Here is a 27,521-nt window from a genome sequence, read left to right on the forward strand (position 1 = left end):
CTACCTGTAATGCACGCTCTCACTCCCTCCTAACTGTAATGCACGCTCCCACTCCCTCCTACCTGTAATGCATGCTCGCTCCCTCCTACCTGTAATGCACGCTCGCTCCCTCCTACCTGTAATGCACGCTCTCATTCCCTCCTACCTGTAATGCACGCTCACTCCCTCCTACCTGTTATGCACGCTCTCACTCCCTCCTACCTGTAATGCACGCTCTCATTCCCTCCTACCTGTAATGCACGCTCTCACTCCCTCCTACCTGAAATGCACGCTCTCATTCCCTCCTACCTGTAATGCACGCTCTCACTCCCTCCTACCTGTAATGCACGCTCACTCCCTCCTACCTGTAATGCACGCTCACTCCCTCCTACCTGTAATGCACGCTCTCATTCCCTCCTACTTGTAATGCACGCTCACTCCCACCTGTAATGCACGCTCACTCCCACCTGTAATGCACACTCACTCCCTCCTACCTGTAATGCATGCTCACACTCCCTCCTACCTGTAATGCACTCTCACTCCCTCCTACCTGTAATGCGTGCTCTCATTCCCTCCTACCTGTAATGCACGCTCTCACTCCCTCCTACCTGTAATGCACGCTCTCACTCCCTCCTACCTGTAATGCATGCTCACACTCCCTCCTACCTGTAATGCACTCTCACTCCCTCCTACCTGTAATGCGTGCTCTCACTCCCTCCTACCTGTAATCCACGCTCCCTCCTACCTGTAATGCACGCTCTCACTCCCTCCTACCTGTAATGCACGCTCTCACTCCCTCCTACCTGTAATGCACGCTCTCACTCCCTCCTACCTGTAATGCACACTCACCCCCTCCTAACTGTAATGCACGCTAACTCCCTCCTACCTGTAATGCGTGCACTCACTCCCTCCTACCTGTAATGTGTCCTAATTCCCTCCTACCTGTAATGCACGCTCACTCCCTCCTACCTGTAATGCACGCTCTCACTCCCTCCTACCTGTAATGCACGCTCCCACTCCCTCCTACCTGTAATGCACGCTCTCACTCCCTCCTACCTGTAATGCACGCTCTCACTCCCTCCTACCTGTAATGCACGCTCTCACTCCCTCCTACCTGTAATGCACGCTCTCACTCCCTCCTACCTGTAATGCATGCTCTCACTCCCTCCTACCTGTAATGCACGCTCTCACTCCCTCCTACCTGTAATGCACGCTCTCACTCCCTCCTACCTGTAATGCACGCTCACTCCTACCTGTAATGCACGCTCTCACTCCCTCCTACCTGTAATGCACGCTCTCACTCCCTCCTACCTGTAATGCACGCTCTCACTCCCTCCTACCTGTAATGCACGCTCTCACTCCCTCCTACCTGTAATGCACGCTCTCACTCCCTCCTACCTGTAATGCACGCTCTCACTCCCTCCTACCTGTAATGCACGCTCTCATTCCCTCCTACCTGTAATGCATGCTTTCACTCCTACCTATAATGCACGCTCTCATTCCCTCCTACCTGTAATGCACGCTCTCACTCCTACCTGTAATTCACGCTCTCACGCCCTCCGACCTGTAATGCATGCTCACTCCCACCTGTAATGCACGCTCACACTCACTCCTACCTGTAATGCACGCTCTCACTCCCTCCTACCTGTAATGCACGCTCACTCCCTCCTACCTGTAATGCACGCTCTGACTCCCTCCTACTTGTAATGCACGCTCTCACTCCCTCCTGCCTGTAATGCACGCTCTCACTCCCTCCTAACTGTAATGCACGCTCTCACTCCCTCCTACCTCTAATGCACGCTCTCACTCCCTCCTACCTGTAATACACGCTCTCACACCATCCTACCTGTAATGCACGCTCTCACTCCCTCCTACCTGTAATGCACGTGCTCACTCCCTCCTACCTGTAATGCACACTCTCACTCCCTCCTACCTGTAATGCACGCTCTCACTCCCTCCGATCTTTAAATCTTATAATATTTGTTAGAAAGAAAGTTTGAGTGAATCTTGAGGTTCTTTTAGGGTGATTTTTAGGTAGTGGCACGCAGTATATATTTTTTGCAAATGTCACAAGTTTTATAACTTTTTGTGGGATGTAAAATGTCCACATTTCACCCAAATAAGAGCATATTTTGCCAGTCTTAATCATCACAAGCACAATTATTAAATATTCTAGATTTACAATCTAACCTAGTACCTGACTCTGCTGGAAATAAAGTGACTTGCATGGGCTCTATAACGGGGATTTCACACTTCAAGGACTAGTGTAACTAACGTAACTTTGTTTGTGCTATACAGGAACATTTAAACAATATCGAACAAATAGAAGATCTCCTTGGCCCCAGGTTCCATGATGTGACTGGACCGCTAAACTATCCAAGCTCCATGTGTCTTTCCAGCAGGAAAAATGGTATATATTGCAGAGATCTAAGCAGCTTCCCAGCGTGCCTACAGAATGCACTGTATCACGACATGTCAAGGGCACTGGAGCCAATAATGCTGTATGTCAAATAAACAGCAACGGTGACAATAAGCAAAACATAAAACACAAACACACATGCTGTTTAAAATTGCCTGCGGCTGACGCAAGATATGCCTCTGCTGTAATTAATCATGCAATAACAATACCCGCAGGGGAACAAGGCTTTTCGTAGTGCAGCAAAGCACAGGCTGTTTCAGGAGGCATCAGGGAGGCCACTAACCCTTCTTATATTTATTCAGACAACCGGTGTTGCAGAAGGAACGAGCGGCTGTCGTCTCCCAGCAGCCCCTGCCCTTCATTCCCACAGCAATCTCGCTGGCTGCAGCTAATGCTTCATTCTACAAAACCAGTAAGAGGATGCTGAATGGAGAAAAAGAAAAAAGACATACAGTACGGAGGGAAATAAACTGGAAATGATGGTCCTAGTCTTTGATCAGCTGCTGGGCTGCATCGCTGCACTCAGAGCGGTTACGTCCCATTGGAAATCCCTGCCACATGCTATTATCCATGCAGCAAAGCCATGGAATTTAACAGGAACATCACAGCCAGTTACCAGAATGTACTACTGCTTCGTTCAGAGCACAAGCCGACGCTTTAACTCTCTCATTGCTGCCTAAGGAAGGAGACACTGGACTTAACATGGTAGACGAGCAAAAACTGCTCAATATTTTGCTCCTCAGTGACCCAACGGGTGGCAAAGCTCTAGAACGGGGCTCTACCACTGTACTCTATTCTTAACCTCGTCAGTGCCAGGAGACTGCAAAGCAGTGCACAGGAAGACGAGAAAGGTTCCTCTGTCATTGACTTCACTGGGGATTTGAAACACAGCAGAACAATGCACATCTATTTACCCTTATTTAAGCAACTAAGCATTTGTTGCCAGTGGGATCAGCAAGAAAAGAGATTAACCCCTCTGCTGCCAGAGGGGCCTGTAATGCATTACAAAGCAATGTGTTGCAGACCCCTCTGGCAGCAAAGGGGTCAAAACCCACATTTACTAAGTAGTGCTATTCCGTGAGACACCTTCCAGCGTTAGATGATACCTTACAGCCCAAGTGAATGAGCCATAAGATGTCTTCCGGCTCCACAAGATGTCTTATGGAATAGCACCACTTAGAAAACATGGGCTGAAATGTTTACATTAGAGATATAATTATTTAATTCAATATTTGTTAGGTTTGGGGGGGGAGCCTTTTTTATTCCCCTGCTTTTTTCACCTCGTTCCTCCGATGAAGATATAGCTGCTATTGTGCTCTTTAATTGCTCTCATCTATCTTAATATATAAAATCGAATGGTTGGTACTAGCTGCGGTGAATCTGATTGGTCCTCAGCCTCTGGCCAATCAGATTGGTGGGTCTGACGTCACCCAACTGACACTCTCTTCCCCCTTGGCCACACACACACACCTCCCCGGCGCTCCACTCACCTCCCCGGGGCTACACTCACCTCCCCGGCGCTCCACTCACCTCCCTCCACTCCCCGGTGCTCCACTCACCTCCCCGGCGCTCCACTCACCTCCCCGGTGCTACACTCACCTCCCCGGCACTCCACTCACCTCCCTCCACTCCCCGGCACTCCACTCACCTCCCTCCACTCCCCGGCGCATCCACTCACCTCCCTCCACTCACCTCCCTCCACTCCCCAGTGCATCCACTCCCCGGCGCTCCATTCACCTCCCTCCCCGGCGGGGGGACAGGCAGCCTGCAGCTGCCACGCAGCGCCTAAAATGGCGGCGCCCGGAAGCACCCCCTTCCTCCCTCGCGGAGTAACTAACACGGCGGCCGGAAGGAGAGGTGACGTGTGTGTGTGTGTGTGTCACTGTGTGTGTGTGTATGTGTGTGTGTGTGTGTGTGTGTGTGTGTGACACTGTGTGTGTCACACACTGTAGGGTGGGGACCGGAGCTACGCATGGGGGGGAGAGAGGGGGGGAGAGAGAGGGGGGAGAGAGGGGGGGAGAGAGGGGGGGGGAGAGAGGGGGGGGAGAGAGGGGGGGGGAGAGAGGGGGGGGAGAGAGGGGGGAGAGGGGGGGGGCAGGAGCGGAGATAGAGGGGGGAGCGGATAAACATACAGGGGGAGCGGAGAGAGAGGGGGAGCGGATAAACATACAGGGGAAGTGGAGAGGAGGGACACGGAAATTTTAAGCAACCCACCCCCCTCCTGCCCACTGCCCCCCCCCCCTCCTGCCCACTGCCCCCTCCTGTCCACTGTCCTGTCCCCCTCCTGTCCACTGTCCTGTCCCCCTCCTGTCCACTGTCCCGTCCCCCTCCTGTCCACTGTCCCGTCCCCCTCCTGCCCACTGCCCCCCCCCCCTCCTGCCCACTGCCCTGCCCACTGTCCCATCCCCCTCCTGTCCACTGTCCCGTCCCCCTCCTGTCCACTGTCCCGTCCCCCTCCTGTCCACTGTCCCGTCCCCCTCCTGTCCACTGTCCCGTCCCCCTCCTGTCCACTGTCCCATCCCCCTCCTGTCCACTGTCCCGTCCCCTCCTGTCCCCGTCCCCTCCTGTCCCCCCCCTCCTGTCCATTGTCTCTGTCCACTCTCCTGTCCACTGTCCCGTCCCCCCCTCCTGTCCACTGTCCCGTCCCCCCCCTCCTGTCCACTGTCCCGTCCCCCCCCTCCTGTCCACTGTCCCGTCCCCCCCTCCTGTCCACTGTCCCGTCCCCCCCTCCTGTCCACTGTCCCGTCCCCCCCTCCTGTCCACTGTCCCGTCCCCCCCTCCTGTCCACTGTCCCGTCCCCCCCTCCTGAGGGGGGGATAGAGGGGGGGGAGAGAGGGGGGGGCAGGAGCGGAGAGAGAGGGGGGAGCGGATAAACATACAGGGGGAGCGGAGAGAGAGGGGGAGCGGATAAACATACAGGGGAAGTGGAGAGGAGGGACACGGAAATTTTAAGCAACCCACCCCCCTCCTGCCCACTGCCCCCCCCCCCTCCTGCCCACTGCCCCCTCCTGTCCACTGTCCCGTCCCCCTCCTGTCCACTGTCCCGTCCCCCTCCTGTCCACTGTCCCGTCCCCCTCCTGTCCACTGTCCCGTCCCCCTCCTGCCCACTGCCCCCCCCCCTCCTGCCCACTGCCCTGCCCACTGTCCCATCCCCCTCCTGTCCACTGTCCCGTCCCCCTCCTGTCCACTGTCCCGTCCCCCTCCTGTCCACTGTCCCGTCCCCCTCCTGTCCACTGTCCCGTCCCCCTCCTGTCCACTGTCCCGTCCCCCTCCTGTCCACTGTCCCGTCCCCTCCTGTCCCCCGTCCCCTCCTGTCCCCGTCCCCTCCTGTCCCCCCCCTCCTGTCCATTGTCTCTGTCCACTCTCCTGTCCACTGTCCCGTCCCCCCCTCCTGTCCACTGTCCCGTCCCCCCCTCCTGTCCACTGTCCCGTCCCCCCCTCCTGTCCACTGTCCCGTCCCCCCCTCCTGTCCACTGTCCCGTCCCCCCCTCCTGTCCACTGTCCCGTCCCCCCCTCCTGTCCACTGTCCCGTCCCCCCCTCCTGTCCACTGTCCCGTCCCCCCCTCCTGTCCACTGTCCCGTCCCCCCCTCCTGTCCACTGTCCCGTCCCCCCCTCCTGTCCACTGTCCCGTCCCCCCCCTCCTGTCCACTGTCCCGTCCCCCCCTCCTGTCCACTGTCCCGTCCCCCCCTCCTGTCCACTGTCCCGTCCCCCCCTCCTGTCCACTTTCCCCGTCCCCCTCCTGTCCACTGTCCCCGTCTCCTCCTGTCCACTGTCCCCGTCTCCTCCTGTCCACTGTCCCGTCTCCTCCTGTCCACTGTCCCCGTCTCCTCCTGTCCACTGTCCCCGTCTCCTCCTGTCCACTGTCGTCCCGTCTCCTCCTGTCCACTGTCGTCCCGTCCCCTCCTGTCCAGTCGTCCCGTCCCCTCCTGTCCACTGCCCCCGTCCCCTCCTGTCCACTGCCCCCGTCCCCTCCTGTCCACTGTCCCCTCCTGTCCACTGTCCCCTCCTGTCCACTGTCCCCTCCTGTCCACTGTCCCCTCCTGTCCACTGTCCCCTCCTGTCCACTGTCCCGTTCCCATCCCCTCCTGTCCACTGTCCCCGTCCCCTCCTGTCCACTGTGTCCCCGTCCCCCCCTGTCCACTGTGTCCCCGTCCCCTCCTGTCCACTGTCCCCCTTCCCTCCTGTCCACTGCCCCCTCCCCTCCTGTCCACTGCCCCCCTCCCCTCCTGCCCCCCCTTCTCCTGTCCACTGTCCCCCTCCTCCTGTCCACTGTCCCCCCTCCTCCTGTCCACTGTCCCCCCTCCTCCTGTCCACTGTCCCACACCCCTCCTGTCCACTGCCCCCCTCCTGTCCACCCTCCCTCCTGTCCACCCCCCTCCCCTCCTCCTGTCCACTGTTCCCTCCCCTCCTTTCCCCCCCTCTCCTTCCCCCCCTCTCCTTTCCCCCCCCCTCTCCTTTCCCCCCCCTCCTTTCCCCCCCCCCTCCTTTCCCCCCCCTCCTTTCCTCCTCCCCTCCTTTCCCCCCCCTCCTCCCCTCCTTTCCCCCCCCTCCTCCCCCCCCCTCCTTTCCCCCCCCCCTCCTCCCCCCCCCTCCTTTCCCCCCCCCTCCTCCCCCCCCCCCTCCTTTCCCCCCCTCCTTTCCCCCCCCCCCTTTTCCAAGCGGGAAATTTAACTCACGGGCAACGCCGGGTCTCTCAGCTAGTATTATATACACGCATGCTTTTAATGTCTCTTCAAAATTAAAAGTAAGAAGAAGGGAGAGAGCAAAATACCATGACACACCTGCTTATTCAAGCTTTAAAATAGTTATTCTAAACTGGGAGGATGGTTAGCAGTTAATATATAGCTCAATAAGCTACTTTATCAGGATCCAGTTTCAATATTTCTATGTCTGATTGTATCTTTATGGGAATGGTCCCTAGGCACATACATTCGTTCTGCTCTATTGATACATACAAATACAGGAATTCAGCTGCAGTAGCCCTACAGCCATGAACATTTCTCTTCTCTTAAGTGCCATCTGAAAACACTGCAACTCCACTTACTAATGGAGAAGTCAAATGCAGATTTGGCAAAGTACAAGTTCTGCTTCCAATGGACCATCTCAGGTTTTTCTTTATCAATTTGCCTTCTGCTAGATGAACGTCAGGTCTGAGCTGTATACCACTCTTACAGTATGTGTTTTATAAGGAGAGGATTTATTACTGAAATGTTTATGGGGTAGTGTAACAGGGCCTTTCCCCTGTCTACAAGGCTTCCAAAATAAAGCCTGTCTTTAGCCGATGAGTCCAGCAGGGAGCAGGTGTATTTCAGCAGGCGTTAATTGACCAGTCTACACCTGGCTCATCAAGCATACTGCACAGACTGCCTGTGATCTTTAGCACAGAGAGTCTGTGCTGCTAGACAGATCCCAGGGGAAGAGAGACTCTGTTCCAAGGAATACGAGTCCCTGAAGTCGCCAGAAGGATCACCCCACACACACCACCACAGACCCTTGACTGACAAGGACAGCACCCTCTCTATAAGTACCTCGCTTTGGACTGTGACAAAGGTTGGAAAGAGGCACAGAATTCCAGCCCTCAGTCAGTGCTGAATGTTAGTCAGTCCCCTACATGGGGTTAGGCCTGGTTGTTATTTTTCAGCTCTAAGGCCTCGGGCATGGTCAGCGCCGTGCTGAGGCACGCTCTTGCTTACCAGTGAGCCCCTGCAGCCGCAATGAGAGCGGCTTTAGCAGGGGCTTCCGCAAGCGTGCGGAAGTGTAGGTCTTATCCAAATTTTAGTTTCAAGCGCACAAGGGAGCGCAGGGCCGGTCACGTGAGCGGTTCGCCCAATGAGGACGAACCAGCTCCGTGACGTCACTGGCCTGCCCCCCAACGGCACCCGCTTTCCCTGAGCCTCAGCGCGACTCCGCACGGCTGCTGCAACCCTTGACGCAGCCTAACTTTCTTTTGCTGATATGAAGCAGTTTTCAGTTTAAAGCTGCCAGCTAATTAAGCCTATGTTTATTTCTCCTAAAAACATCTCTCGGTGTTTTACCTTCTCCACACATCTCCTACAGGTAGTTTAAAAGGATTACCAGTTACACTCTGCATTAGCTGTAATGGTCCTGTACCAGATACCTCAACAAATCCTGTTAGAACTCAGAATATCACAGTTTCCATACGATTTAGAGGCTACAGTATGTGCAGATGTGGCCAATCAGGTTCAATGGGGAATTGTGGATGAAAATGGTCTGACCGTCTGCTTTAGCACATATAGAATCAGCCCGTTAATGGCAGTGTTGGTGCAGTGGAGAAAATGGGGGTTACTCAATGAAATGTGATAGTGCCGATCAGGGTACTACCGCATTGAAACCCCCATTCAAATCAATTGGAGTTTGCGTACAATATTACTCCGATCAGCACTATTGCAGTTTAATGAATAACCCCCAATTTGTTGCTTGACGAGTTTAACGAAAATAGCAGCAGTTGCAAACGTACATTTTTACATATCATTATTTATACTGCGCTGAGCCACTTCTCACTGAATTGCTTCTACAAATGCTTACTGACGCAGTTAAAACATACAATAAACGCTTGACCCAGTGCACCCTCAGATTAAAAATATTAATAAGGCACTCCGAATATAGCTCACCTCACAAGAGCTATATAAGATACTACCATTAATGTAAATGACACATCTCTGAAATTAATGTTATCTGACATATTGCTGATGATGCGTCGAAATAATTAGTATTATTGATAATTGAAAGTCGACACATTAAATGAGTTTAGGTCTCAACAACAATTTAACACCTTCACACACTCACTGTGCATTCTCCTATTATGTGATTCTCCTGACAGTTATTTGGTCTAAGAAAGTGGTTCCCAAACTTTTTTACATTGTGCACCCCTTGCTATTAATAAATCGTATTCCCTACTCATCACCCTATCGCTAATAAGAGTGTGTGACCGATGCCAGGAAGTATATAGTGTCCCGAGTTGTGGGGAACATATGCTTAATATGGCCCCAAACTGCCCCTCAGAGTGTGCAGACAGCATGGGTGGTATAGCTGTCACTCACTGTGGGAGTTGCCAAAGTCACATCCCACAATGCCTTGCCACTTTTTTTTTAATAAAACACATGTAGGATATTGCTTGAACTGCTGCTTTTGAGGATGACAAGTCCTTTGTCCTCCTAATAACTTTAACCCACAATTATGACAGTAAATTAGCTTGACAGTATCATTAAAAAATGTACCTTAAGGGTAATTGAAGGAAGACAATTTAACTAATAAGTAGGGGATTGCTCCTGTGAAAGTGGTTAGTGGAAAGTCCATAGCATCTTCCACTCAGGGGAACTCGCCTGCTTGCAGTTTGGCTGTGACATCTCTAATACAGAGTGCTTTTCCTGGTAATGTACAGGTTAATAAAAGCTTAAATCAGACTTAGAACTTTGCAACTAATATTGACAGATTTACTATAAATCATTCTTCCTGTTATTACACAGGTTATTAAGAATTTATATTAGCGTTAGGGACCCCTGATATGTGGTCTGCCTTGGCGTTGGCTCAGGGGCTTACAACAATTTTGGCCAAAAATGTCAAACTAAAAGACCATTTTACTTATTAGATATTTATACATATATATTTAGGCACTGTACCGTGTATGAGTTTCACTGGATGTGCTAAAAACTGAGCTTTGTCTGTGTTTTATGTTCTGTCTCTGGTTTTTAGTGGAAAGTGCCAATACTGCTTTCAAGGTGGGGAAAGAGAACCATCCTTATACCTATCCTATCAAAACTGTCAACTGTACAAACATGTTTCCACTTAAGTTTTACTCTCCTGAAGTTCTGCTTCAGTATTTGCTTATCTTTAATGTTTTAGCCAAGGACAGTTTGACCAGTACCAGACGGCTGCCTAGTGCTTTGTGACTACTTAGAACTGGGGACCATGGCAGATTTAGCCCGAGCCAGGCTATACTCTAAAGCAGGGGGTTCTTAGCCCCACCAACAGGTCAGGTTTTCAGGACATCCCAGCTGGCTCAATCAGAGGCTCAGTCATAGACTGAGCCTCTGATTGAGCCACCTGTGCTGAATCAGGGATTGATTAATATAACTGTTCTGACGCAGGAACTGATTAAACCACCTGTGCTGAAGCTGGGGTATCCTGAAAACCTGTTGAGAGGGGCTTGAGGACTGGAGTTGAGCACCCCTGCTCTAAAGGCATAGAGAGGAGGAAAGGTGAGCCAGTGACACACCAAACCCTTTCAGGTTGCAAGCATAGGTGAGCCACTGGGCCCTAACCCTAACCCATGTCGTGTTTAAATTTGAGTTCATCCCTAGGCTCTAATCTCAAATGGGAACCTTCAGTAAATGTACTGAATTGAACACACAAGGAGTATGTGCCTACACCTGAATAATAATAATAAGTAATAATAATAATAATAATTAATAGCGCTGCTAGTTGTACGCAGCGCTTTACAGAGACATTTTGCAGACACAGGTCCCTGCCCCGTGGAGCTTACAATCTATGTTTTTGGTGCCTGAGGCACAGGGAGATAAAGTGACTTGCCCTAGGTCACAAGGAGCCGACACCGGGAATTGAACCAGGCTCCCCTGCTTCAAGCTCTCAGGGCCTCATGCAGAGAGCAGCGGTGGAATTAATTGGAGAAAGTAAAAAATAGTACCTTTTTGGCGTGATTTAATCTCCATATGCAGAAAGGTCATAAAACTGCATTTAAAATCCTGTCTGCATATGGAGAGTTTCAACCGGCGATATGAGCGCTGTTGAAACGTGTTGTAAAAAAATCGCGTGTTTTTTTTTTTTCTCCCCCACCGGCTGCCGAGCTCCAGCTTCTTGCTAACTTTTGTTGGCGAAGCAAAATGTTGAAAATCGCGCCTTTTTTTGGCGCGAACAGCCGCTAGATGGCGATCGCGCCTCTCTGAATACAGCCGTTTTCAACACTGGAGAGATTTAGGTTCTCGCCAGCCGCGCGGCGAGATTTGCAAATAAAAAAAAAAATGGCGCTTCTTTCAAAACTCGCCATTACCTGCCTTTCTAAAGGCAGATTTCGCCAAAAAATGCCGCTTTTCCTGTTAGCGCTGCTCTCTGCATGAGGCCCTCAGTGCCAGTCAGTGTCGTTACTCACTGAGCCGCTCCCTCTTCCTGTGTATACACCTGAAGGCTTTGGATACATTGTCTCCCACTTATTTGGTTTCTGTAGCCCTATTGAAAATGCTAAATGAACAGTTGGAAAAACAAAATCCACCTAAAAAAAGCACACATACAAACTGGAAAAAATACACGTGTGTGTGTGTGTGCATACTGTAGGACAGCAGTGTGCAAACTGGGGCGTGCAAGTTTGTTTGCTGTCTGCCTGATTTAGTGTTAAAGTTTACAATAGTAACTTTGACGATTTAAAAAAAAAAAAAAAAAACATTGTGACATAAGATATTTTATCAGTCCAAAGTGGAAATTATACATTGATACTGCAGTATAAAAAAATAAGATACATAATCCACTTTAAATGTCATGTACAGTACAATTTTCTTTCTAATGTTATGTCTGTAATAATGTATCACAATCTGCATATTTTCTATTTTTCAAAATGCAAGGCAAGTGGAATTGGTTTGTAAAACAATAGTTATCTCAATCATTCCTGTGCTTAGACAAGGTCACATGAATTAAAGGGTTTCTTTTTTTAGTAAAGATACTGTAAATGCAAATACACATCTGAGCAATATTTACCACAAAAAGTGCAGTAAAAAAACCTCATGTTTCTTTTGTATAACTAAAAACACAGATTTTGTACCCATGGTACAGAAAGCATAAAAGTCAGAAGCCTATTTATATACAGTATGGCTATTTGCAGCACAAACAAGAATACATCCTTTGTGTCAAGCTCTGTGTCATCCCTTTCTTTGCCAGAGAGACCAGCAAAGCTTTACATTCAGGTAATCCTGGCAACAGAACGCTTATCCTCTGCTCTCTATTGAAGGAGCTTTTCAGGCACTATTCCATACAGTAATCCCTGGCTTTGCCTTCAGCAGCAGCAATTATCCGATAACATTATATATATATATATATATATATATATATTATCCGAAACACATTGCAGCACAGTTAACACTACAAGCGCCGTCCTGCAGCCACTGCATTCCTATAGCACAAGGGGTCTTTTCCTTTGTGCTGCAAAGCAAAAACAATTAGAAATATGAAGAGGTGTCAAGTTCCATCTCCTCTAATTCCCCATGTGTCTGACCTTGGCAGGTGATGGAGAGAGGAACAGGGTTCTGGTAGGGTATGAGGCAGAGGTGACCGATGAAGTTTAGGCACATTATTCCCCAGAAAGATGTCTGAAAACGACGTTCTTTGGCAGCTATGCCTTGCTGACCAGGAACTGCTTACTCGACATAGTTGGCCAGCACCAAAGCATTTTGTTTCATTTATTCACAGCACTATTTGATTTTCCAACAATTACAATCTGCACGCTTATTTACAACCGAATGCTTCTCGTGTTCGGAGTAAACCAATCATGCATTTGTTCCACCTACAATTTACATTGTAGATGTAGGAGGTTGCTGAAGTGTATTTTATTCCAATATACTGTATGCAATGCAACAGAGGGTGGTCTATGAAATATAAACAACATACACAAACTTTATTAGCTGGACTACCATAATCTTTCTATTAAGTTTGGCAAAAATCTCATTTCAATTTGAGAACACATTAATAATCATTGAGTTTATGCTAATCACTGAACTACTGATGTTTGTTTAAACAAGGTCAAATGTATATAGAATACCATAATAAAAACACCTCAGTCTTGGTTTACTTGAGCCATTCTGTGTTTTTGCCATTCCAGATTCCCTGAACAGATGTCAAAAGCTTGCATTCCTTGTGCTACCAATGTCATATTCAGCAGTTTTACCCTTCTGAAAATGTCCATCACAAAACCAGACAATGCCCTATTTGAGGGACGTTGAATTACATGCAATCACGGCTGAGACCCAATGAACATAACACAAGCAGTGAGAAAAGTACCTTACTTTTTAGCAGCCTTCGTGTCTGTCCACAAAGATGAAAGAGGATGAAAGGAAGCTGTGGGTTACATTATTCTGTCAACCATGGAAGATGAAAACATGGACAAATTCCACAATCCTTTCCCTTCCCTTCCCTTGTGTACTCGCAGAATTCCTGAGCTGGGAGCAGGGAGAAGATGCAAGTGGTGTTGTGTCCAGTCCCAGCTGGTTCCGGTTGAGTGCCAGCTTCACTACAAAACCTTTCAACAGCTCGTGTCATCTACTATAGCTCAACAGAGCCACCCTCAGTTTAAACCTATACTATTTTCTTCCCATCAGATTACAGTACAAGTCTCATTATTATGGTCGAGACAACAGCTCCCATAAACACGAACACACCTTTAACTAAATGATTAAATGTTTTAGCTAAATAAAATAATTTACAATGTCTGTTTCCTATATTTCTGCACCCTAATTACTAGATCCGGATAATTATATTATTGTTGGCATCTACTACAAATTAAGATAGTTGACCCTTTCCCCACCCACAGATACATGAGTAACAAAGTCGTTTTCAAATGTGTTACAGGACTCAGTTTTGCTGAGGAGGATCCAGGCAGCATCAGCAGTCAATCATCTTTTAAAGCTGCAGTTCAAGCAATATCCTGCATGTGTGTTTTATTTACTAAATCAGTTCTGTAGTAAGAAAAAATACTTTTAGCATTTTCTGTTTTAAAAAAAAGAACTTTGAAAGACCAATTTTCTTGTATTCTAGTTTAACAAGCATGTTTGTTCCTATAGCAACCATTTACATTCCCCAGATCTAAAGATGTCGCCAAACTACGCCGATCAATAGACGGAGAACGAACTGACCGGCAGCTATGCAGTTCTTTAGGCAAGTAGAGATTGCCCACATGACACTATTGAAGTAAAAAAAAAACGGGAGATTGAACTGCAGATTTAAAATCAATGATATGATCTTAGAAAGCTCAAAAAATAATCTAAGACTTCCTGGTGGAAAGTGCCACACTCCAGTTGTTTTTCCTTAACACCTGCCAGTTATTTCTTGCACTTGGCTTCCAAAAAATGAGTTGCAAGCAAGGCTAATTATCTCCAAGGTCCTGTTAGAACAGCTGAGGGAAGGCTCCTCACACAGCCAGCCCTTGCTTTGCCTAGTTATGCTACTGTATGTTCTCTTAATGACTTTCAGCTGAGTCTTTTCAACTGCTTTTCATTGTTATGCTTTAATCATTCTGGATGGGAGCTTTGTATTCTTAAATCTCATGTGAATGGAAATCAGGCCTTTTGAATGGGCTTAATTGTGGCTTGCTAGCATGGCGTCTTGTTGATATCCAATTATAACGCAGAATATGACAGTTGTCCATAGGTTTTAATGGCAATGATGGGGCAGAATATCACAACACATCCCCCCAAGATGGGACAATAAAGATGGCTACATCGGTCCAATGGGTACTATTTAAAGTTTATTTACACTGCCAAATAATATAGTCAAATGGGAATTGTGTCAGCAAATACTAAACAAAGACAAACTAAAAATATTGAATTGATCTTCCAATCAAGGTATCCTGATAATACCAGAAATGTGAATGTTGTCCATGAAACATTGCAAAAATTGTGTGTTTTGTAAATTTTCAGTAAGGAAAATACAAAGCAATAAATAATAACTTCACTACTTTTTATATTATTGTGTGACATGCTTGGAAAAATATTTGCAAATTGGGCATGTTACTGAAATATCTAATAAAATAAATATAAATGGTGATTTACTAGATATTTGCATGTGACATTTAATAAGGGGTGCAGTGCATGGTTTCATATTTTACAACAGGATGTGATTGGTACAGTAATCAATGTTTATAAAATTTGTGATCTCCTAATTGTATTAATTATTTTTTTGGACTAGTCATCCAAGTGTCTTTATAATAAGTGGGAGTAATGAATGTGGAAGGGCTGCCAAAATGAAGAGATGCCATGGGCCATGGCAGACTTATAATATAAAACAGGGGTGCGCAAACTTTTGCCTCTTGTCCCCTGGTGCACGCCCCCACCCCCCTTCGTTCAGTGCAGCATCAAATGACACGCGGGGTCATGTGACATCACGTCATGTTATCATGCTATTTTAATGTCTTGGGGAAGAGCGAGGGGCTCTGCAACCGCCCGCAACCCCCAGGCAAATCTCGCGCCCCCCAGTTTGTGCATCCCTGATTATAAAAGGATCCTGTGTACAGCAAATAAAAATACTACTTGTGAGCATATTCACATGTCTCAGACAGGTCTACAACCCTCTGCCTTTCCCCATTATCCCTTAGTGCAGGGGTGCTGCACTTAGAGGCCCCGCGCTCTTCCCCACAACATTTAAATTGATTGCCGGGGGAGAACACAGGGCCTCTGTAATTGCCTCTTACCTGCTCTCGACAACATCAAATGGCAACACGTTGCCATGACGACGCGACGCCAGAGAGCAGGAGGGGATCAGGGGGGGCGCGAGCAGGTTGGAGAGCAGGGAGGGGGGCCCGACTTAAAATGTTTGCACACCCCAGTGCTTGCACTACAGCCAGGGATTCTGGGAAATGAAATGCAAATGAGCACACAGTGTCATATGCCTGATGTATCCTGGAAATATATATGATCTAAAAGGAGGAAAGTGCTAAACTCATCAAAATGTCAGGGGCTCTGTATCTAGAACTATTATTGTCAGAACACAAAAATGAAGAAGAAAATTAGGACCAGCTGAGAGTAGAAACCTTCCAACCCTGGGAAAAAATTTTTTCCACTACTCAGATTATTGCTACAGTATGTGCGGATATGCATCAGACCCTTACAGTGTAAAAAAGACTACTTTGTATTAATATATATTAATCATTATGCTACAGAAAGAGATTACTATGCATATATGTGAACAGTATATACACAAATCTGCATATACAAATTCACAAAGGGAAGATAAATAGTGCTTATGTTAATTGCCCCATCCTTCAGAGAATGTAAAAATACCTACGAAGCAACACGCTGCATCAGCTGCTAGACACATGTTAGTGACGCGTGATTGCTACTGTAGCTGTTAATGTAGTGAGAAGTGTACAGTAATTATATGAGAAACCGCTGACCCTAATATTGTATCTATGTATGTCTTTAATAATAATAATAATAGCATGTTCTTGTATAGCGCTGCTAATTGTACGCAGCACTTTACAGAGACATTTTGCAGGCACAGGTCCCTGCCCCGTAGAGCTTACAATCTATGTTTGTTTGGTGCCTGAGGCACAGGGAGATAAAGTTATTTATATAGTGCCAACAATGTACTCAGCGTTTCACAAAGGACTGTTGTCTAAATTTAGCATAGGTTGAACTTGATGGACCTACGTCTTTTTTCAACCTCATCTACTATGTAACTATGTAACAGTACAGGGAATTATAATAATACAATAAGCGTAGTAGGCACATCTAATTGTTAGAGTGGGGATAAGGATAAAATATAGGTTCTATATGTACTCACACGGGCATGTGTGAGCAAAGACACTCAGCGTTGTCTTTACCCACAGTGGGTTGGTTTCTTCTATCCACAAATGTCCTCAGTAGCTGAAGTGTACTCGTCGCCGTGAACCCATAGGCAGAAAAAAGCACAATAGCCCAAATGTAAGTACGTAAAACTTGCTAAATAGTAGATACTAGTGGCTGCTTGTGAGGTTAGGGAAATGAGATAAATAAATGATCAATATTTACTCACACGGGCGTGAGTGAGTGAAAAACACTCAGCGTTGTCTTTGGCCCACTGTCAGTTACTTCTTTCCGTCACTGGGGGATAGCGGGCATATGTGCGTCACAGTCATTGAGCGTGGTCCATATACACAATCAGCTGCTTACTGCCACTTGTGTCCGTGGTAAACTCATTGGAGTGAGCCCATGGGTAGAAGTAGAACAAACCAGTATAAGCCAAATGGTTGGAGGGGAGGGGGGGGCAGAGATATGAATCAAATGATAGTAATAAGGATATTAACACACGCGGGCGTGTGTGAGTTGGGTGCACATTAATGGTCTTTAGAGCTGGCTTCCTTCCGTCATTAGGTTTCTGTGTCCTCAGTGCACTGACTGATTTTGACTCGCAGTGGACCCAAGGAAGGAGAACAACCAGGATAGTGATATAGTATAAAAATGTTTATTACATAAAGTACAGAAAAACTTACATAAAAGAAAAGGGTGATGATCCCCGGAAGCTGGTGGAGCCTTTTGACTTTCAACAGCCATCGTAGCTTGTGTGATCATCTGGGAACCAGCCCTGCAATCCGGAGGCGGACAAAGGGACTATCTGAAAACCGGTACTGTTTACCTCGACTGTAGGGATCATCACCCTTTTCTTTTATGGAAACAAATGGTGAGCCCCTGCTGCTGCCAAGGTTATTGTTGTAAGTGGTGCTCTTTGGTAATAGCAAGGATAATTGTAGAAGAGAAGTGACCCAAGTGAAGCACTCAGGCTCACACTCTGATGATTGTTGTAGTAATTAAAATGTAATCTTTATTATATAACAAACTAAACTAATGGGTGTTTAAAATGACAGACTGAAGGTATGCTGGATGACTGAGTAATGTGTGGGCTCAGGATCCTATAGTAAGTAGTGGATCAGTAAATAGGTACTTAGACTCCACTGAAAAACAGTCCTTTGATGAGGATCTCTTTACTGGATAGATAAAAAGGGAATTCTCATGCTAGTAATTAAGATGGTGAAACAATAACATATACTGTAGATCAGGCCTGCACAACATGCGGCCCGTCTGGCCTCTCTGTGCGGCCCGCCTGGCCTCTCTGTGCGGCCCGCCTGGCCTCTCTGTGCGGCCCGCCTGGCCTCTCTGTGCGGCCCGCCTGGCCTCTCTGTGCGGCCCGCCTGGCCTCTCTGTGCGGCCCGCGTTGAGTCTGGCCGGGCGCCAGTTAATTAAATATATATATATATTAAAAAAAGTTAAAAAATGGCAGCGATTCCCCGCGGTCCCGGCGCCCATGCGCAGGTCCCCCTACCCCCCGCTCCCAACGTGGGACGGAGGGGGAAGTAACAGCCAGCTGAGCTCTTCTGCGGCCGCCCCCCCCCCCTGCTCCCAACGTGGATATGTGCAGGGGTGTGATGTGAGGTGCAGGGGGGTGAGGTGCAGGGGGGGGGGGTGATGTGAAGGGGGGGGTTCATGTGCAGGGGAGGTGATGTGCAGGGGAGGTGATGTGCAGGTGTAGGGGGGGTGATTGGAGGTGCAAGGGGGCAGAATGATGTGAGGTGCAATGGGGGAGAGTGATGTGAGGTGCAGGGGGGGAGAGTGATGTGAGGTGCAGGGGGGGAGAGTGATGTGAGGTGCAGGGCGGGAAAGTGATGTGAGGTGCAGGGGGGGAGAGTGATGTGAGGTGCAGGGGGGGAGAGTGATGTGAGGTGCAGGGGGGTATTGTGTTTGATGTGGAAAGGGAGTATTGTGTGTGTGGGTGAGGGGGAGAGATGGGGATATGACAGATAGATGAGGAGTATCGCAAAGGTTGATAGTGAGGGGTTCTGGGGGAGATATGAGGATGATGATGAGGGGTGCTGGAGGAGAGATGATGGGAGAGATGATGATGATGATGGCGATTTTACCCGTGCGGCCCAAATTGTTTTTCCTTGGAGCAGTTCGGCCCTTCTCGCTTTACGAGTTGTGCAGGCCTGCTGTAGATCAATATTCAGACGTGCTGATGTACCATTCAAAAAATGAATAATAACGTTTGATTTACAGCGTCTGATGTTGGTGTCTATGGTAACTTTATTTATAGTATATCAAGTGTGCCACAGTACAACCAGTGAGTAGATGATTTGGATCAGAACTGATCTGAATACTCTGGGTATTTGTATGAGAGTGTGAGGCTGTCTGTGCAGCCACAATAACAGGTATGACCTCAGGTAACCTTATACGGTCAAGGGGTACACAACGAAGTACCCAGTGCAGATGCAAGTAGAGTGCTTTTATAATGTAATGTACGCACATCAGCTGCACTCGTGAGACAGTGATATATAGCTTGTATAGGTAGGGTATATTTGTATAATCCCTGATAGGGAGCCCCCAGTGTGATTGAGCTTTCTGAGAATGACCTACAATAGCCCTATTAGGTCTTAGGTAATAGAGTGTAATCCCCTCTCATATTGTGAGGTACCGTATTATTATGAAAGTATTATTGGCCAGCTGCATATAAGCTGGTCAATGGGAGGACAGATGTATTGATCAACGGTATAAATATGTACTTATAAAAAGCAACCCCTTAAAGTGAGGTGCTTACACGAACCTCCATAAAGAGAGAATCTCCCTGTGAGCATATAGGTGTATTTCAGCGGGGAGTTCACGTTCAGAGTTGATGAGATAAATAGAATAACTATCAGCCCTACACTGTAGTACATATATCTTGTGAGGATGAGTCCCTTATAATATCTGAGAGGAGGTCTCGTGTGTCCGTCGGGGCACGGTTAGAGACCTGTATCGTGCAGGAGCAGGGAGCCGCGCCAGCTCGCCGTGCGAGATAGTCAGGCGCGGTGACTGTCAACCCCTGTGCGTGCACATCTGAGATTAGAGCCGACGCGCGCATTGGCTGGAGGTATGGCTCCTCCCCTAGGTGGAACATGGAGCAGGGGTGAGGCGGATCAATGTGTGATCTGGCTCTGGCTGAGCCAGTCACAGCAATGGGCAGGGTTAGCATTTGCCGCCAGAAGCTTGCAACTTTTATTTTCTTTGCAGAATTGTAGGCTTGCATTTTGGTGCAAACCATTGTGGTCCAGCGGGAACGCCATCTTGGTTTCCCAACACAGGCAGGGCACTCGGTTTGAGAGCACTGCAATGGAACTAGAATAGGCTTGTACAGGGTCCCCAGTGATGCATCAGGGTCCCCCCTCTTAATCTTTTCCAACTTATACACAAGCCCAGAGCATGGATGGTGCACAAGGTCTCTCACATTACACTGTGAGAGGCCCGTCCCTTATAGAACAGAGATGTGGGATACACTCTCCCGGCATAAATTTCCCACCGGGTGCGCCCCCAAAAGCACAGTCCGTCGTGCCTGATGCACGGGTTACCCCAGAGCCTGAAAGGTCCCATCCCTTTAAACACAGTCTATGTGCCTTAATACCCAAAGGTCCTCACAGTACACTGTGAAGGCCCTAACCCATTTTCCAGTGAAGAAAGGTAACATCCCACCGGGGGGAGGGGAAAGGTGTCGTCCCAACAAAGCTCTGTCCTGAATACTATATGGGTGTCGTGGTCCCTGGTACATACCATCAGGGGCCCGGCCCTGGCCTCTCTCAGTACAAAGTCATGCAACTGCTGCAACGCTGCCAAATCCACAAAACTGTCCTGCCTCTCAGCAGCGCCTCGAATTGTAGCACTGCTTCCTCCACCCTCTGGGAGATTTACCCTGGCTACAGTCCTGTGTGTGCTCGGTACCTGTTTGGCTCAGGAGTGTTCCGCGATGACATGGGGAAACAGGACAGGCTCATGGTGATCCATGATCTTCTTTCTTGGTGCCAGCGCCTCCAGCCATAGTGGGCTCCAGTAGAAATTAAGGCAATCCCCACAATGACAATCTTTTATCCCCATACATCTGTCCAATAGATTGCGACTCAGCCAGATATATAAAAAGGGATGGTCTATATTATGCAGTCACTGCTGATGTTCTTACAGCGATTGCAATCAGTTGGGAGGATAGCTTCCAAGCTCCTGGATGGTACAGGCCTGCTGGTAATGATGAGGCCTCACTAGAGTAGTGGAATGCACCCAGCCCATGAGGGACTGAGCACGTCTTCCTCCCAGCCGGGAGGAGACTTGGCTTACATCCTCATTCCTCAAGGAGGAAGAGGGACTGCCTGAACTCCACCCAGTGAGGGCTGGGTTCATCTGTATAATTTAGAACACCTCCTCTGTAGTGCAAAAGGGGAGGGTACAGGCTCTGCATTCTTATTGACAGGCACAGACTCCCATGTCATCTCCACTTCTGCCACTCACAGAGGCTGCAGGAGGGGGGGGGGGAAACCCCATAGGATAGCCTGTCACTGTCTGCATCTTACTAGAACTTACGTGACAGGGAAGACAGAAAGAAAGCTGGCCCAGCCATGGCTATACTTAGATGCTAATATCTTGTGACTTATTATTCTTGATATGTTTTTCTGGGAAAATGAGAATTATTTGTTTCGTTATAATTTAGATGTATGGTCGTTAATGTTATTCATATTTGAAAAATGTATGATTAAATTAATATTTTTAAAAGGTAACGTAATTGTCTTGGAACAGGACTGTGTGTTTTTCTCTGTCTTCAGGCTGCTGTTGCAACAATGTTGCGATCCCTTGTGGGTTTCTTGGCTTCAGCCAGTTGCCTTGGCAACCCCCCTGCCTTTTTACCAGGATGGACTGCTCCCCCTCCCCTTGCCAGGTGGTATTGTCCCAGACCTGCATGCTGCCTCTTAGTACAAGCAGCCATCTTGAGGAGTCATCTCTCCTATCCTGGTAAAGTTACTGATTTGTACCTATCCCTACAACTTGCATTTAGGCCACTTCCCCCACAGCTTCCCCCACAGCTCCCTCCCCCCCCCCCACAGCTCCTCCCCCCCCCCTCCATTGCTCCCATGCCCCAGTCTTCCCTCAGTACATTTCCACCCTTTTTATTTGTATGTTGTTGCCCCAAATAAACACTTCAGCGAGTAAGAAGGTTCCCTTGCTTGATATATGGGATTGAGTTAACCTGCCTCAGTTAACCTACGCATCTTTCAGGGTGTGCTTGGGCCAGAACAATAATAAAAACGTAACGTTAACAACTTAACACGGTGCTCAATATTCTGTGAAGCTCCTTCTCTGTCAGAGACATTTTTAGCCATGGCAGCATATTAAATAGGGGCATTAGCACTCATGGAAATGACAGCTCTGAAGTAATGACTTCATGCCTTTTAATAAAGTGCTAACAAAATGAAACAGATGTCCCTCCCCCAGCTAATCCAGGCGATTACACTGATTTTAATGATTTTTGTTGGCTGATATCCAAATAATATAGGTCTGCATAATAACGTCCGTGACATTTGCTGCATTTTTGCATCTTCACATTTTTTTGTGCTTTTTCTTTATATAAACTAACTTGAGACGCAACACACATGTATTATGTCACAGGCATGATGTAAACGTGTTGGGACTCCTGTGAGTGTTTCAGAAAAGCTGGAAGAGGTGGATTCTTCCATGAGTGACAGTTACTGTGGATGACTTGTGCCACTATATAGCTGCACCTCCAGTGAATTTTACTTGCATCATAAACTGATGATGCTGCACCAACACATTTCTGAGTATGAGTCAATGAGATTATAGTATTCTGAGCAATTTATACCGCAGGTTGTTTTAAAGCAGCAATACTCCATTCCCTGATATTTGTATATGTAAAGCATGTGACAATGTATGATGCTACATTCTTACCTAAACTGGCAATCATTTGGTGCTCCTGTTATAAATCTGTAAAAATCCTGATTGTGTTCCTAACATAATGGCCGCCTTTCAGGTGGAATCAATCCTTCAGGCAGTGTAAGGCCTCGGCCATGCTTACTGCTTGCTGGCGGAGGCGCGCTCCCGCTCAGCACTGGCACCCCCCGCCATCCCCTCTCTCTTTTTAAACTCCCATGCTACAATAAAGTTCTTTTAGCACAGTCCAGCCTTTGCCAATTTGTTGCGCGGCCGTGCCCGCTGTTTTCTTTCCTCCCCGGTGAGGATACCTTGCTTGTATCTCTACACAGCCTGGAGCACGCAAAGACAAAGAAAAAAACGGACGAACTTTGAAGATATCAGTGAGTAATCTCATTCATTATTTCAATGTCGGAGCTTCCCCAGGTGTTATGGTTATCTAGCAGCGGGGCTCATGTATGGGGTCTGGGTGGGTTCTAGGACTTCCCCCAGACAACCCTTCACAGTCGCCGCCGGACCACATCCCAACTAGGGGTTATTATCCAGCTCCTTTACTCCTCTGTTCATCCGGACAAAGCAGCAAATAATTATTCAGGTGGATTTATGCCCTGCAGCACTGGTTAATTGAGGGGGCCGTGTACCTCAATGTTCTCTTTAGTAGGGGCTCGCCTACACTTCCGCAAGCGCGCAGAAGCGTAGGTCTTAGGGAATTTAAAAATGTCCCTGCTTGCCGGCGCACAGGGCCGGTCACGTGAGCAGTTCGCCCAATGAGGGCGAACCAGCTCCGTGACGCCACTGGCCCGCCCCCTGACGGCACGCAGGGAAAGCACCCGCTTTCCCTGAGCCTCAGCACGCCAGCGGGGAGCCTGGCCGAGGCCTAATTCAGCAGCTACAATGTATTCTTATATTACTAAGGTAACATTATCTGTTTTTACAGTTTACAGCTCAATCTGCTGGGAATATTGGCAACAAATTATCCTAAAACAGGAAAGTGTTGCAAATATCTTGCACTGTTTAGGAGGTAGGTTAAATCCTGCTATAGAAATCAAAGGATGCTTTAAAACTCATTAAAAATAGCATTAACGACAGTCACAATTATCTAATACTACAGAACTGATTTATTTGAAGAAAACAAAAAAAAAAACATAGGAGATTTCACATTTTGCTTCAGTGAGTAACGACACTGGCACTGAGTTTGAAGCAGAAGAGCCTGGTTCAATTCCCGGTGTCGGCTCCTTGTGACCTTGGGCAAGTCACTTTATCTCCCTGTGCCTCAGGCACCAAAACATAGATTGTAAGCTCCATGGGGCAGGGGCCTGTGCCTGCAAAATATCTATGTAAAGCGCTACGTAAAACTAGCAGCGCTATACGAGAACATGCTATTATTATTTAAAATGATGTATACATAATTCAGTTAACAGATCCCCAGAACGGAGCACCACTGAATAACTGAATGGGAGCCTACAGTGGGGAAGATGAATAGGAGTCTGAATGAAAGAATGAAACAAAGCTTGAGATGGTGTGAATAAATAAGTAGCCTACTTAGGCAACACAATCATTAAATATATGATTTTAAAAAAAGCACTTCAATCTGGCGACAGAGTGAATGAATCTTACATTAAGTGAATAACTTAAACCGTACACTTAAAATAGCAGCCCGTGCTAACCGCCATTTTTGTTAATTGTATTTTTGCACTTACGTTAATCATTCTCTCCTGTCCATTCCAAGGCTGTTTTTATTTTTTACATCCGATACCCTGTTCATTAGATATATGTTTGAAGTATTAAGTATTCATGGGGTTCAAATAAATCTCTCCCCTTAGCCCAGTGCTGTCTAAATGTTACCAGCTCCTTCAACACTAGAGATTAAGAAAATCAGTCTTTATGTAAAGACTGAGGGGGAGATATTAACATTAGGCTTCTGAGGGGATTTCTGCTTTAAATGTTTTTCCCTCTGTAATACGTGTCCTCTTTGAATACCTAGGAATTCTATTGCTGTTTGCTTAAGAAGGATCAAGAATACTGTATTACAGCAATCCCTTAGTTGAGGCTACTTGGATGGATGGAGAGAAGACCTGTGTTTAGACAGTAAGGGGGAATAGAAATTAAGTCAAATAAAGCAAGTGAGCAGGGCAATGAGGCAGGTTATGTTATGTTACACTACACAGTCAGAAATAATACTCAACCAATTGAATTTGATAATGCCACTTTACATACAAAGGTTAAAACACTTGTCACACACTCCCAGGTGTAGTATACAAACTCTTTATATAAGATCGCGTCAGATTTGCCTCAAAAAATTCACAAACAGCGTCTTTAAAGTCCCAGAGAATATCTCCTGAACTGGATGGCCGCAATGCTGTTCCGCGCTCGAGCCGGCCTATTCGTGTGCATGCGTGATGACGTAATGTCAGTGCGTGATGCGTAATGACGCTCCCTGACGCATTTCGTCGCACACAGTGACTTTTTCAAAGGGGAAGTGAGGGGAGATGCTTGGCTATGTATATATACCCTAATGGTAACCTAGCAACCCGTTTACGCCAGCTGAATGTTAATTACTAATAGAAAATACATTCAATGGACTAATTTCATAATACCATGCTGGCAGAAAACATGAATATCAGGAGATGTAAAATAATAGACCTATAGGCTAAAATATGCATACAATGATAAACAACTTCTAAAATGCTAATAAAATTAAAATACATAAATAAATAATAACATCAGATCTAAAAATGAAGACAAAAAACAAAATATGCATGTATAAACACAGCAATACCTCAAACAATACATGTATAAACAGGTATAAACACAGCAATACCTCAAACAATACATGTATAAACAGGTATAAACACAGCAACACCTCAAACAATGCATGTATAAACAGGTATAAACACAGCAACACCTCAAACAATGCATGTATAAACAGGTATAAGCACAGCAACACCTCAAACAATACATGTATAAACACAGCAACACCTCAAACAATACATGTATAAACAGGTATAAACACAGCAACACCTTAAACAATGCATGTATAAACAGGTATAAACACAGCAACACCTCAAACAATGCATGTATAAACAGGTTTAAACACAGCAACACCTCAAACAATGCATGTATAAACAGGTATAAACACAGAAATACCTCAAACAATACATGTATAAACAGGTATAAACACAGCAACACCTCAAACAATGCATGTATAAACAGGTATAAGCACAGCAACACCTCAAACAATGCATGTATAAACAGCTATAAGCACAGCAACACCTCAAAACAATGCATGTATAAACAGGTATAAGCACAGCAACACCTCAAACAATACATGTATAAACAGATATAAACACAGCAATACCTCAAACAATACAATGAAATATTTTTGAAAGTTTTTATTTTTTCTCAAAAATGACAGTTCTTTGGTCAAAAAAACATCTGAGAGACTAGTTGGGAAACATCTTCTCATTTGAAATCCAGTTGTCCAAATAGATTTCTAACGCCACAGAACTTGAAGATGGATATTGTACAATCATTTAAACTATGTTTGGAACATTTTTGAAAGATTTAATTTTTTCTCAAAAATGACAGTTCTTTGGTCAAAAAAACATCTCAGAGACTAGTTGGGAAACATCTTCTCATTTGAAATCCAGTTGTCCAAATAGATTTCTAACACCACAGAATGTAAAGATTGATATTGAAGAGTAATTTAAACTATGTTTGGAACATTTTTGAAAGGTTTCAGTTTTTGTCAAAAATGACAGTTCTTTGGTCAAAAAAACATCTCAGAGACTAGTTGGGAAACATCTTCTCATTTGAAATCCAGTTGTCCAAATAGATTTCTAACGCCACAGAACTTGAAGATTGATATTGTAAAATCATTTAAACCACGTTTGAAATATTTTTGAAAGATTTTATTTTTTCTCAAAAATGACAGTTCTTTGGTCAAAAAAACATCTCAGAGACTAGTTGGGAAACATCTTCACATTTGAAATCCAGTTGTCCAAATAGATTTCTAACGCCACAGAACTTGAAGATTGATATTGTAAAATCATTTAAACTATGTTAGAAATATTTTTGAAAGATTTTATTTTTTTATCAAAAATGACAGTTCTTTGGTCAAAAAAACATCTGAGAGACTAGTTGGGAAACATCTTCTCATTTGAAATCCAGTTGTCCAAATAGATTTCTAACGCCACAGAATTTAAAGATTGATATTGAAGAGTAATTTAAACTATGTTTGGAACATTTTTGAAAGGTTTCAGTTTTTGTCAAAAATGACAGTTCTTTGGTCAAAATAAATCTCAAAGACTAGTTGGGAAACATCTTCTCATTTGAAATCCAGTTGTCCAAATAGATTTCTAACGCCACAGAACTTGAAGATGGATATTGTACAATCATTTAAACTATGTTTGGAACATTTTTGAAAGATTTTATTTTTTTATCAAAAATGACAGTTCTTTGGTCAAAAAAACATCTGAGAGACTAGTTGGGAAACATCTTCTCATTTGAAATCCAGTTGTCCAAATAGATTTCTAACGCCACAGAACTTGAAGATGGATATTGTACAATCATTTAAACTATGTTTGGAACATTTTTGAAAGATTTAATTTTTTCTCAAAAATGACAGTTCTTTGGTCAAAAAAACATCTGAGACTAGTTGGGAAACATCTTCTCATT

General features: G+C 46.2%; 1 protein-coding gene across 6 annotated transcripts in view; it reads right to left on the reverse strand.

Annotated features, from left to right (window-relative positions):
• The window catches only part of OSBP2 (oxysterol binding protein 2), a 208,503-nt gene that overhangs the window by 140,241 nt on the left and 40,741 nt on the right, over nucleotides 1-27,521 (reverse strand). The window contains exon 1 of one of the 6 annotated variants that reach the window (XM_075568037.1): nucleotides 13,428-13,591. The exons of 4 other annotated variants lie outside the window; for them this stretch is intronic. Coding sequence is in view for 1 of the 2 variants with exons in the window: in XM_075568035.1 (XP_075424150.1) it covers nucleotides 2,682-2,760 (79 nt within the window). In the remaining variant the exon portion in view is untranslated. Of the gene's footprint in view, nucleotides 1-2,681; nucleotides 2,776-13,427; nucleotides 13,592-27,521 lie in introns of those variants that run through there. One more of the 6 variants, XM_075568035.1, reaches the window with a different exon arrangement.

The sequence above is a fragment of the Ascaphus truei genome, chromosome 13 (assembly GCF_040206685.1).
Source record: "Ascaphus truei isolate aAscTru1 chromosome 13, aAscTru1.hap1, whole genome shotgun sequence".
Classification (NCBI taxonomy): domain Eukaryota; kingdom Metazoa; phylum Chordata; class Amphibia; order Anura; family Ascaphidae; genus Ascaphus; species Ascaphus truei.